Source organism: Dermochelys coriacea, chromosome 10 (assembly GCF_009764565.3).
Source record: "Dermochelys coriacea isolate rDerCor1 chromosome 10, rDerCor1.pri.v4, whole genome shotgun sequence".
Taxonomy (NCBI): Eukaryota; Metazoa; Chordata; order Testudines; family Dermochelyidae; genus Dermochelys; species Dermochelys coriacea.
In genome coordinates, this window is record NC_050077.1 from 81987075 (window position 1) to 81999724 (window position 12650).

At 39.8% G+C, this 12650-nt stretch overlaps 1 protein-coding gene across 4 annotated transcripts in view; it reads left to right on the forward strand.

The window, feature by feature from the left end:
• PIAS1 (protein inhibitor of activated STAT 1) overlaps positions 1-12650 on the forward strand; it is a 104883-nt gene that overhangs the window by 72467 nt on the left and 19766 nt on the right. For 2 of the 4 annotated variants that reach the window (XM_043494680.1, XM_043494682.1), the window contains exons 3-7: positions 4608-4692; positions 5399-5446; positions 6797-6887; positions 7841-7975; positions 10104-10184. In XM_043494680.1, coding sequence (XP_043350615.1) covers positions 4608-4692; positions 5399-5446; positions 6797-6887; positions 7841-7975; positions 10104-10184 — 440 coding nt within the window. The remainder of the gene's footprint in view (positions 1-4607; positions 4693-5398; positions 5447-6796; positions 6888-7840; positions 7976-10103; positions 10185-12650) is intronic. The other 2 variants (XM_038418736.2, XM_038418737.2) reach the window with 1 other exon arrangement.

Sequence of the window (12650 nt, forward strand, 5' to 3'; positions counted from 1 at the left end):
GCCACAAGTACTCCTTTTCTTTTTGCGAATACAGACTAACACGGCTGCTACTCTGAAACCTTTCCTTGCTGTTGTCTCTGGGGAGCTAATACCTGGTCGATTCCCCAACTTACAGCATGTTTTACATACTGAGCTACACAGTTTCCTGCTGATGGTGATGACAGTGATGATCATTTGCTTACTGCTTTGTCTGACTAGGATTCTGAAATCTTTTCTTAAGGTGGATATACTTATTTGAAATGGCTTCTGGACCAACTTTCCTTCAATTCATAAGGACTCTTCCTTTCTGTTTGCAGTTGGGTAACATTCCTGTGATAACTACAGCAATTGCTTACATGAAAAAGCAATACATCGGACCCTCGCTAGAACGTGTGTCTAAATAGTGCGAATTCGCATATAACGTGGTCGTGGCCATGGATCCCAAAATTAATTACTTTAATTAGAATTAATTTTAAAGCAGTCCCTGCATGGATCCCAAATCACGCGTTCCATCGAGGGTCCGGTGTATTTGGACAATGTTGTTTTGCACCTGGGAATGGGGAGAAAAGCCTGCACCTTGTGACCAAGAACATCTTTGTAGAATAGATCACTGATAGTCTGAAGCCCACATTTTGGGTACCACTGGTTTATCAAATGCTGATTTCTGCTCAGATGTTGGGATGTAGTTGGTATTCAACTGATAACCAAGAATAGAAAAAGTACATTACATGTTTTCATTGCAGTTACCTTGGAATATAAACTAACAATGATGGTTTAAAAAAGCAAAAACAAGCCTAATTTTTTCCTTATCCCTTTCAGTGTTTGTTTAAATCTAGGTAATGGTCTTTGATTAAATAAACTAATCCTAAATTTAAAAACGATCTTTTAAGATTTTTATGATTTCATCAGATATTTTAAAGGTTATATGAATGTGAGGGATGATGGTTTCCATAAAATAACATTTTTTGGAACTAAATCAATTCAAGCAAAAGGCATCTATTCTTTTATAAATGTGCCAAGGTTATAGCATATGAAGATGTTCGACTTATGGAATCTCCCATGTCAGCACAGAAGAATGTACTTCTACATTTTAAGATGGTAACAATTTGGCAGAACTGGGAAGCACCATGAAATTGTATAGAGAGGATTGGAAGTTACCTTTCAAAGTCACAGGCCTGTGTATTTTTCCTTAGTAAAAATCAAAACAAGCTGATGGATTAAAAGAGACTTGCAAAGAAGGGGGTGGAAAATTGAGTTTATGACCTTTTTTGTTGTCTTATTATATAGAACTAAGTGGGAGGGCAAAAAGAGGAGTGTGTGTGTGTGTGTGTGTGTGTGTGTGTGTGTTGAGAGAGAGAGAAATTTTAAAAATCTGCTTTTTTCTGTTAGTTTATTTCATCCATATTCTACATCTAGGTTTCACATAAACTTGTGGTGTTGCAAGAGCCAATAAAGTTGAAAGCTGAGCAACTGAGAGGAAGAGATTTCTAGTCAGGCTGTTCTAGAACGTTGTTTTTGAACACCTATTTAACTTCACTGAATAATTAAATGTTGGCTAAAGGAAGCCTTTGTTAAACATTCAACACCTTTGTCCTTCAATTAAGGTGTTGCAGCTTACAACAAACATCCCTGAGACCTTCCAGAGCTTCTCTAGCAAAACCAGACTTGAAATTTCTAAGGTAAAAAACAAGCAAGAAATTTAAAAATCAAAACAAGAATTGTTCAGAAAAGGAGTATTTGTGGCACCATAGAGACTAACAGATTTATTTGAACATAAGCTTCCTGAGCTACAGCTCACTTCATCGGATGCATTCGGTGGAAAATACAGTGGGGAGATTTATATACACACACACAGAGAACATGAAACAATGGGTTTTATCATACACGCTGTAAGGAGAGCGATCACTTAAGAAGAGCCATCACCAGCGGGGGGGCCGGGAGAGGGGGGGAAGGAGGAAAACCTTTCATGGTGACAAGCAAGGTGGGCCATTTCCAGCAGTTAACAAGAATGTCTGAGGAACAGTGGGGGGAGAGGCGGGGGGAAGAAATAACATGGGGAAATAGTTTTACTTTGTGTAATGACTCATCCATTCCCAGTCTCTATTCAAGCCTAATGACAGGTTTCAGAGTAGCAGCTGTGTTAGTCTGTATTCGCAAAAAGAAAAGGAGTACTTGTGGCACCTTAGAGACTAACAAATTTATTAGAGCATAAGCTTTCGTGAGCTACAGCTCACTTCAACGGATGCATTTGGTGGAAAAAAAACACCATTGATTTTTCCACCAAATGCATCCGATGAAGTGAGCTGTAGCTCACGAAAGCTTATGCTCTAATAAATTTGTTAGTCTCTAAGGTGCCACAAGTACTCCTTTTCTTTATTCAAGCCTAAGTTAATTGTATCCAGTTTTCAAATTAATTCCAATTCAGCAGTCTCTCGCTGGAGTCTGTTTTTGAACTTTTTTTGTTGAAGAATAGCCACTTTCAGGTCTGTAATCGAGTGACCGGAGAGATTGAAGTGTTCTCCGACTGGTTTTTGAATGTTATAATTCTTGACGTCTGATTTGTGTCCATTCATTCTTTTACGTAGAGACTGTCCAGTTTGACCAATGTACATGGCAGAGGGGCATTGCTGGCACATGAGGGCAGCATATTAGAATGATTGGGTAGTTTATCTTGGGTTGAACACAATAGATCACTTATTAATCTGTTCTTTTATATCTGGCTATGGGGCGTTTGTGTAATATATATGGAGTATAAAAGTGTTTTGTTTAGATTGTACATCGTGTGCATTGTATTTATACTTTTCCAAAATTTATAAGTTACCATAGTTGTGATTGATTTGGATCTTGGTCTTTGCACCAGAGTGTGCTATCTCTAGTTTGGCAGAGGAAGAAATGGTATTCTGTATTTTTTAAAGAGAGTAAACAGCATGAGTTTGGGGTTGGTAGGAATGGTTAGCAGGGACAGTTAGCTGTTAGATTGATGTTATGTGCTAGAACTCTCACGCTGATTGGTCTGTGGGTGCGATCATAATATAAATGTTTATTAATAAACATTGTCCTACTTTACATATGTTCCATCTCTTTAACCAGCCAGGATATATCTTGGGTGATATCTGTTAATGAAATTGATTTTAGTATAAACGACAGGCTAGATAAACACACAATTTTTTCTATTTAAATAGGTTCTCCTCCCCCCCCCAACCTCCACAAAAAAAACCAAGGGGGGGAAAAAAAGCTGTTACTGGCATGTTGTCTGCTTATATCCATATGGCTTTGTTGGTTGCCTGCACACATTTTGATAGCGCAGCAGTTATTATCCCTTATAAGTACTGTTTATGGTATGTATTGACCAAAGTGATGGCTCAATAAAATATCTTATAAATGAGCAGTTCTGCATGTTGTCTGTGCACACTTATGACAAGACCTAACACCTGTGATATTGACACAAAATAAAGATCTGAATGCAATTTAAAGGTGTCACTGTGGTGTTTAGAATCCATCAAATACCTGCATAGTATCCATTTTATAATTGGGTCCAAGCTGCAGATATATTGTTGTCTTACTGTGGGTTGATCCTTCTGGTATCCTGTTAAACATCCATGGTTCCTCAGGAGTGAGTTGGAAGTGGATGGCAGCAAAGTAGAAAATCATCAGACTGGTAGGTGTTTAAAACACAAAGCAGGAGTTAGTTATCATAACATGATACAAACGGTTAGAAGTAATTAAATGAATGTTCTTTTTTGTTACAAATTGTCCTCTGATATCATGGTGATAAGCATGTTAAAATTTCCTAGATGGATTTTTTTTTTTTTTAATTTAAAGCAAGCAACTTTTAGTGCTCTGGAAAGGTACCATTTCTAATAGCTTTGCAGTTGAAAGTACTTTATCCGCAGATTGTATGGTATGTGACAACACAGTGATCCTTGCAGTATTCTCATGCAAGGGAGAAGTTACAGGCATAAGCCTGGGTAGCTTAGAATTTCATTTACTCCTTCTTCCCCAACAGGTGTGTGATGCATGCATTATGTTTATTTTATTATGGATCCGATGTTGAAAGATTTGTATTTTAATAAATTAAGCACAACTGTTATATCTGAGTTGTACAAGATGTACAACATATATTGTTAAATATATATAGTGGTTTTGATGGGCACTTGTCTCATTCAGCTGTAAATTCTGTATTCTCATGTATATAATTACTGTACTTTTACAGACTAATTCAGGAACATATAATGAAAATAAATCCGGAGAAAAAAATTTGATTTTTAAAGGCTTCTTTGAAAAGCATTTTCACTCATTTTGTACTTAAAGCCAAATAATAATCTTGACAATGTTAACCTTTTTTTATTTCTCTTAGACTGGTAGATAGAAAATGCTATTTCTTCAGTTGATTTGTCACTGCCTTAATATGGTTTTCATTAAAATGTTATTTTTTTAGCTTTAATAAAGGTCTATATCTAGGTCCCTTTGAAATAAGTGTTAAAAATATCTGCTGTTTTAGTAACTATATCATGTGATATAAATATATATTAAGCTATTTTAGTTTTATTCTAAAGCAACATACCATGCTACATATACTTTCTATATTGCTGTATTTTATAGTGACTCTGTCTTTTTCTTTTTCCTAGCATCAGATAATAGCCAGCGATTTCGAGAAACCTGTTTTGCATTTGCATTGACACCGCAACAAGTGCAGCAAATCAGCAGTTCAATGTAAGTGCATTTCTATAAATCCTTCAAGGTAGTATTTCTGAACTCTGAAACTGAACCAGTTTACAGTATCTTCAAAAAAGACCAGACCAAAACAAACCAAACCCAAATATGTCTTAATATCCAGTAGTGTACTAGGCAATTCACGGAATACATACAAAAGATACAGGCCCAGCCTGAAAGAGCTCATAATCTGAATTTTAGTAATGTGACGAAGGGTGGTGAGAGGAGGCGTGGTGATGTGATTCCTCCTTTTAAGCATGTGAACATACTTGTGGGAATTTTTCTTCCAATATATATAAAACCAAGGAAGATATGGAGATTGAGAATATTGATTCAGTTATTATTGTCAACATGATGGAGATCAATAGTTCAGAAGTGGTTTAAAAGAACAGAGCGTGATAGTTTGATGGACCAGAGAAGGAAGGCGCTCCAGGAATAGTGGCGAATATGCAAAGTGTAGAGATGATAGTGAAAGAATGGGCCATAATTGCTGATGAGGCTTAATCCAGTGTCCTTTATAGTCAGTGAGCATTTGATGAGTCCTCAAGTGAGCAATCTGCTAAATCTCAGTTTTGGAAGAGCATGCCTACACAAGAGATTAAGTAGACAGATTGTGGTAGTGTACTCACTCATCAGAGCTTTGCTTTTCAGGTTTTATTTCTATATGTGCCACATTTTTAATTTGTATTTGTCCTATCTTTGCTAGGGACATTTCTGGGACCAAATGTGACTTCACAGTACAGGTCCAGCTAAGGTACAGTATTCATACAGTATAATCTTGGGGCTAGTGGATTTTTAAATAGTTTTGGAATATAAATCTTATTATGACATCTCCTTCTAATGTGTATGCACCCCAGTAAATTGCTCTTTCAGGGGCTATGAGGGAAGAAATAAGTCTAATCCTGCTGTATTCTAACAGTGGGAGAAGGAGCTGACTCCTGCTAGAAATCCCAGTCTGGGGGTACTGCAAAAAGAGCAGACTACAGCTATTTACCCTTGCTCTGTGCAACTCCTCATGACTCTCCATCCAGTCTGTCAGCAGGCCTAGATGCACTCAGCTGTGACCATAACTTCCCTCTGTTTGCAGTTGTACGTTGTGCTTGTGCTTTCTGTCCCCACTTCAGATCTGTTGTTGGATATGGGTGCCTCCCTCAGCTAGATCTAGAGAGGAAGCAAAGACAGGTGTTCCAGCATGATTTCTGTTGGGTGCTGGCCACTTTGTTAAACTGGTGCAACTGTCAAGCATAGCAGCCCCATTCCATGTCTTTAACCAGGGAGACGGGAGGTGTGGAAATCAGTCAGTCTGTTTTGGATTTGCTGACAGACCCACTGTAATTTGGTTTGGTCCTATAATCTCTCTTTAATTTAGTGGTATTTCTGAATGGGTAGTGTGAGTCCCCTAGCAGACATCTAGAGGAGCTAAAAGGTTACTTTTGAATCTGGCGCATCAGTAAGGCTGGTATGTAGGAGGTCGTGGGGATCTACAGTCACCTCAGAGGACAAAAGAGGTCTGTCTAATACTGCTTCCAGCAGCAAACATGCCTTCATAATACTGAGGTTAGCATTATCAGAAGGTAGAAGATCTGACCTTGAGCATCAGAGTAACATTGGAAGCCTTAGCTGCTGCAGCATGGCCTGCTTATCTTAGATAAAGGAGGAATAGTTGGAGAAGTAGCATGTATTCTCTCCTTTGCAAAAACCTTGGATTTTAGTAAGGTGAGGTCAGGCAGCGAAGATCGAGGGAAGAGAAACTGGGCAGACACTGAAGGATTCTGGTAGCAGGAACATGCTTTGTCTCATAATGAGTGAATCATAGAAATAAGCCACGCATGGAGGACTCTAGAGCCCTCTTTATCCAAACAAGTACTTGTGCTTGGGGTTTTTCTGCCTGTTGGTCACGTGGCAATACAGAACAACTCAATAATTCTAGACTTCTCTATCAAAGTTGAAGATTTAATTCTACCTGGTGCTCAGACTGTCATCTGAATCTTCTTAAACACACATAATTCAGTAGCAAAAATCCATATCTAGTAACATGAAATCCTTTAAGAACTTGTTTAAGACATTTTAAATATGAAAGGTGATCAAAACTCTTTGCATTTAGGTTTTGTTTATCAGAAACCAGTTGTCCACAAGAAGATCACTTCCCACCCAATCTGTGTGTGAAAGTAAATGGGAAACCATGTAGCCTTCCAGTAAGTAATAGAGATTCTTTTGATTTGTATCATGTCAGTAGTACAGCTAAGGATGTATGTTTGCCTGAAAAATCATAAGAATAGCGGCTTCCATGTTTTTTAATGTTTGTTTTGACATGGGGTCGGGGAGGGTCTGATTGTTGGGTGAATGAACTGGATAAAGAGTTAGGCAAGCTGTTGTTGAAAAGTGTAACCCTACTGTGTAAGGGAAAGGGCTCAGACCTAGGTACCCCGGCTGTCAAAGGGTATGTCTACACAGCAATTAAACTGGCGGGCCCACGTCAGCTGACTTGGGTTTGTGAGGTTTGTAAAACTGTGGTGTAGATATTTAGGCTCAGGCTGGAGCCTGGGCTCTGGAACTTTCCCACTCGCTGGGTCCTAGAGCTTGGGCTCCAGCCTGAGCCCAAATGTCTACACCACAATTTTACAGCCCTGCAGCCCAACCACTGTGAGCCTGAGTCAGCTGACCCAGGTCTGCTATTGGTTTTTAATTGCTGTGTTCACATACCCTGAGTGTCCCCATAAAGATAAATATTTTAAACTATATTGATAAGCCTGGTTCTGCAGTGTTGAACTGGTTCCTAAATACCTGTCTGTGACTGTAACTTTTATCATGATTTCTAGGAGATGTCATATTGTTACTATGACTGTTGCACAGGTTTCCAAGATTTACCATGGCATACCTTCAACAGTAACTGATGTAGAATTGCTACATCAATATTGTAAAATTCCCTAAATCTAAAAATTTGCATTGCGAAGATGAGTTTTCAAATTGGAAGGGTGTTAGCAGTTCCAAGATTTAGATCTTGGCTGCTGGTTGTGTTTTTAAATACTTAAGGGGAAAAAAGCAGGTTAATATCCCTCCACAAACAGTGCGTGGAGTTGGTTAGGAAAAATGAGATTAAAATATCTCTTGTAAAGGGAAAAATGGAAAAATAATTGTTTCATTTTAGGGCTATCTTCCACCAAGCAAAAATGGCGTTGAACCAAAGCGACCTAGCCGACCAATCAATATTACCTCACTTGTCAGATTGTCTACAACGGTACCAAACACCATCGTCGTTTCATGGACTGCAGAAATTGGAAGAGTGAGTTACTATTTGGTCAGATCTATGTAATAGAGAAAAGTTTTAATCAGCTGTACAGTGGAGTTGCATCTTACACGGGGGTTACGTTCTAAAGTCAGCGTAAGGCGAAAATCACGTATAGTCTTGCCACAAGTACTCCTTTTCTTTTTGAGTATACACTCCATCACATTAAGGTTGGGATCAGCATCCATAGCGCTACGTATCCATGAGAACATAAGCCTCGTGTACTTGGCCTTGAAACAGTGAATCACGCCTTGATTGGGAGGATGGAGGTGGTATTGGGGGGGGGGAGAAAGACGACGTCAATGTCGTTATGTGCAAACCGGAGTGCCGCAGGGTGGCCGGGAGCATTGTCTACGATCAGCAACACTTCAAAGTCAAGTCCTTTCTCTTCGAGGTACCACTTGACCTCCGGAATGAAACACTTGTGGAACCAATCCAGAAATAATGCTGCTGTCACCCAAGCCTTTTTATTTTATTGCCAGAACACAGGCAAGAGCTTTTTGTTCTTGCCTTTAGGACATGGGGATTTGCAGCCCTGTAGAGCAGTGGTTCCCAAACTGGGGTTCGCGAACCCCTGGGGGTTCACAATGTTACAGGGGGTTTGCCAGAAAAATTTCACTCATGGTGGCCAGAGGACCCCGGGCATTGGGGGCAGCAGGTGGGATCCGGTTGCAGGGCTGGCAGCCCAAGCCCCAGGGAGAACAGGGCAGGGCAGCTGGGGCTGGTGGGCCGAGCCCCGGCGGTCAGCGGGATCTGCAGCCCGAGCTCAGTTGACAGGGGCGGTCAAAGGGGTCCAGCAGCAGGAGCTTCACGGAGTGCGGAGGAAATTTAAACTTAAATCCCTGGAAATATTCATTTTTAGGAGGGGGTTCACGAGATTTCACAATTTAGTAAAAGGGGTTCCCAGGCTGCTAAAGTTTGGGAACCACTGCTGTAGAGCAAGCCCGGCTTTATTAAATGCCCAGCAGCATTGCCACAAAACAACACAGTCACACGGTCTTTAGCTGTTTTGAAGTCACGGGTTTGTCTTTCTGATTTCGAAATGTAAGTGCAGTTGGGCATTTTTACCCAGAAGAGCCGAGTCTCATCAGCATTAAAAACTTGTTTGGGAAGATAGCCCTTTTCTTCTATGATTTTCTTTAATTGTTCGGGATAGGCTTTTGCTGCCTCTTCTTCGTTGGCAGATGCAGCTTCACCAGTAGTCTGCACGTTTTTGAGGTTGAAGCGGTTCCTAAAACTATTAAGCCAACCTTGGCTGGCTTTGAATTCCTTCTCGTCAGAAGGCTGTCCCTCTTTGGCGGGAGGTTTGAACAGCGCGTAGAGGCTAAGAGCTTTTTCTCGCAACGCTTTGCCATCGATAGGCACACGTTTACGGTTCATATCTTCCGGCCATAAGTTTAATGCCTTTCCAGTCTTCACTAAAGTTTTAATCATGCACCTGGCTCGTCACCTTAGCCGTTATTGGAGCACTTGATGCCACGGCTTGACAAATTTCTGTCTCTCGAATCTTGATGGCACGGATGCTAGATTCGTTGCGGCCATATTTACACGCTGCGTTGGAGACCGACATACCGTCTCTCAATAAGTCCAACACAGCCAGTTTTTCTTCCAGTGTTGGAACAGATTGCTGTTTCTTTGTTTGAGCTCCAGATGAAGTAGTTGGCTTGTGTTTAGGGGCCATGTTGTACGAAAAATACGTACAGTATCTTTAAACACTACAATCACACTCAGCACAGTGAGATGCTCACGCTATGAGAGGCACAGCGGAACTGAGACTGACTAAGGGAACAGCAGATTCACGTCTCCCATCTCATGCTCACTCCGGGCCATACACTCATTGAGTGGAATGGTGGGCGGAATCGCCCGCGCTATTTACAGGTATCTTGTGGGGTTTTTTTTGTTTTTTTTTTTTTGCCGAGCGCGTATAGTTGAATTTGCGTAAATTCAATGCGTGTATGATGTGACTCACCTGTCCATCAGCATACGTTAGAAAGCTAACAAGCAAGCTTAATTGGTGAGAAAAACACTTATGGAGTATAATAATGGGTAACTAAGGATTATTTGTTTCCTCTTTTCCCCCGCCCTCTACCGCTTTATGCCTGTGTGCTATAGCATGTTACCTGAGATCAAAGAGATTTGTAATGCTGGCCTACCAGAGTGTAACACGTTGCATGGGGGAGTGTTTCTTAACTCTGAAAATGCAGAGGTAAATCTTTGAAAGTATGAAAGCTCAGTAGTGCATGTGGGAATTTAAACTTGCCATTTAACGCTTCAATTCTCACAGCTGTATTTTATCCACATACTTTATTAACTGTACTGTTTTTTCTTATAGCATCTTTTGGGGAAAGGGAGGATGTAATTAGTGTTTTTAAATGATTGATGTTCTATTGAAATTCTATCCATATGGAATAGCCCGTGGAAAGTATTTTTTATTTAGTCAGTCCATGAGACCCAATCCTCTATCAGTGATCAGTGCATTGAGAATCTGTGTGTATATGTTCATGATGAAAGCCAGATATGCTTAACAAAATCAATGAGGACTTGAGAATGCTGAGACTTGAGATGCTGATCAGATGTGGCTTTGCTACCAGCAGCCGCTCCTATTTCTCTAGAGTCTGAGAATTAGCCTGAGATTTAGTATCATCTATTCCAAGTGTGGACTAAAACCCATGATTCATTGAAACAGAAAAATAGTTATTGCCCATCTGTGCACAACCGTCAGGTATACAGTATCACTCTTGTATTTTCCCCCTATCAAAATGGATTGAAGTTGAAGCATGACCCAGATCTCCAGTTAGATTATGGAACAGATGCCTGCTGAATGCTGTTTTTAAAACTACTGGCCTTTTAGGCAAAAGAAAAAAACAAAAACAAATGAATATCAAACAAAGTTTCCAAAAAAATTCACCTGCTTTAGTTTACTGCAAATTATTTCTTGTCTATTGGAAGTGCATTGAAAAAACCACAGCATGCTGCTTTTTATAGTGAAGTAGCTGTTTTCACAAAGCTTTCTGGGTGTAAATGGACATTTGCTATGATTGAAATTGCTTAGCTGTATCTTGGAAAAGCTTTTGAATTTATAGTCATCAAAACTTGAAGAATATTGGCAAATAAACTCAGTATATCTAACAAAAATGATTAGTCAGATCTTTTCCCCACAAGAAATAATGCTTCCTAATTCTATTATTTGAGAACCTGCCAATAAATTAGTAGAAATTTAGTTTTATTTTATGGATGTGCATGATTGATAGAAATTGGGCATTTGTTCTTTTTAAATATTGGGTTATGTGTCTCAGCTGGTAGAGTATACCTTTAGTGAAGTCCTAATTGTGGTTTCTGCACAATCTGCTTTCCAAAGACTTCTGTGAAAGTTGCCTTGGGCAAGTACCTAGCTTTGTAGATTCAAGCTGTCAGTAAATAATTTCACAATGTTAATTAGCATTTCCCTAACTTCTATCCTAATTGATGCATTAAACAAACATGTTAAAGCAGTAGAGGTTTTTCATGATGGAAGGTTTCAGAGTAGCAGCCGTGTTAGTCTGTATTCGCAAAAAAGAAAAGGAGTACTTGTGGCACCTTAGAGACTAACAAATTTGTTTGAGCATAAGCTTTCGTGAGCTACAGCTCACTTCATCGGATGCATCCGATGAAGTGAGCTGTAGCTCACGAAAGCTTATGCTCAAACAAATTTGTTAGTCTCTAAGGTGCCACAAGTACTCCTTTTCTTTTTAATGATGGAAGCATCTCAAGCAAGAGTAAAATATTTAAAATGTGTTTCTGATATTTAAATTGTGAAATTTTACGGTATATATTATTATTGAAGACATAAGTGGCTGGTAAAAATATCCTTTTAGGGGGGCGCTTAGGTCACCCCATGCTAACCATGCAGGCGGCTGCTTCTGTGCTGTGTGGCTGGGTCCAGTCACCTCAAGATTGTCCCCCAGGGACTCTCATCCCATCCCAGTGAAACTTCCTGGGAAGTGCCATTTGGGAGCCAGCGCTCTCAGCTGGGGCTGAGGAATCTAGCTCCACCTGCCAGGAATCCAGCGTTCAGGCAGGGCCATCGTTACACCATTCCCCAGCCTGTTTCTGGCCCTGGCTCAGTCAGATGTGGGTTTTTTCCTGCTGAGCTCGGTGTGTGCGCGGAGATGGGGTGGCTCAGAATATACATTTTTGGGGGAGCCCTCTAGCCCTCTCCACCTACCAACTATTGCTGAAGTTTTCTCATATTTATCATTATCCTAAACAAATAATGTGAATGACTTATGGATCCAGAAGTGGGGGATTGCCCTAAAAGAACATTCTTAGCATGTGTTTTCTGTGATAAACTATTTAAAAGAACCTGATTATTCTATATTTTAAAAAATAATTGTGTATCGTGCTCAAGTTTAGAGAGAGAGAGAGTAAATTTTGTATCAGATGGTTTTGAATGTGCTCCTACCATGCAACATGAGGACACAATTTTTTTTGTCCTTGGGGTTTCTGCTTGTACTGTGTGGTTTCATATCCTATTTTAAAAAAAAACAGTGTACATACTTATGATATGATATTGTTCATATGAAAACCCCCAAATAACTTTAAAAATCTAAAATCTTCACAACTGTACAGTTTTAGTTTTGTTCTTTCGGCTCCAACAATAAAACTAGGTGTGGGGTTCAGTAATCAACTTCCC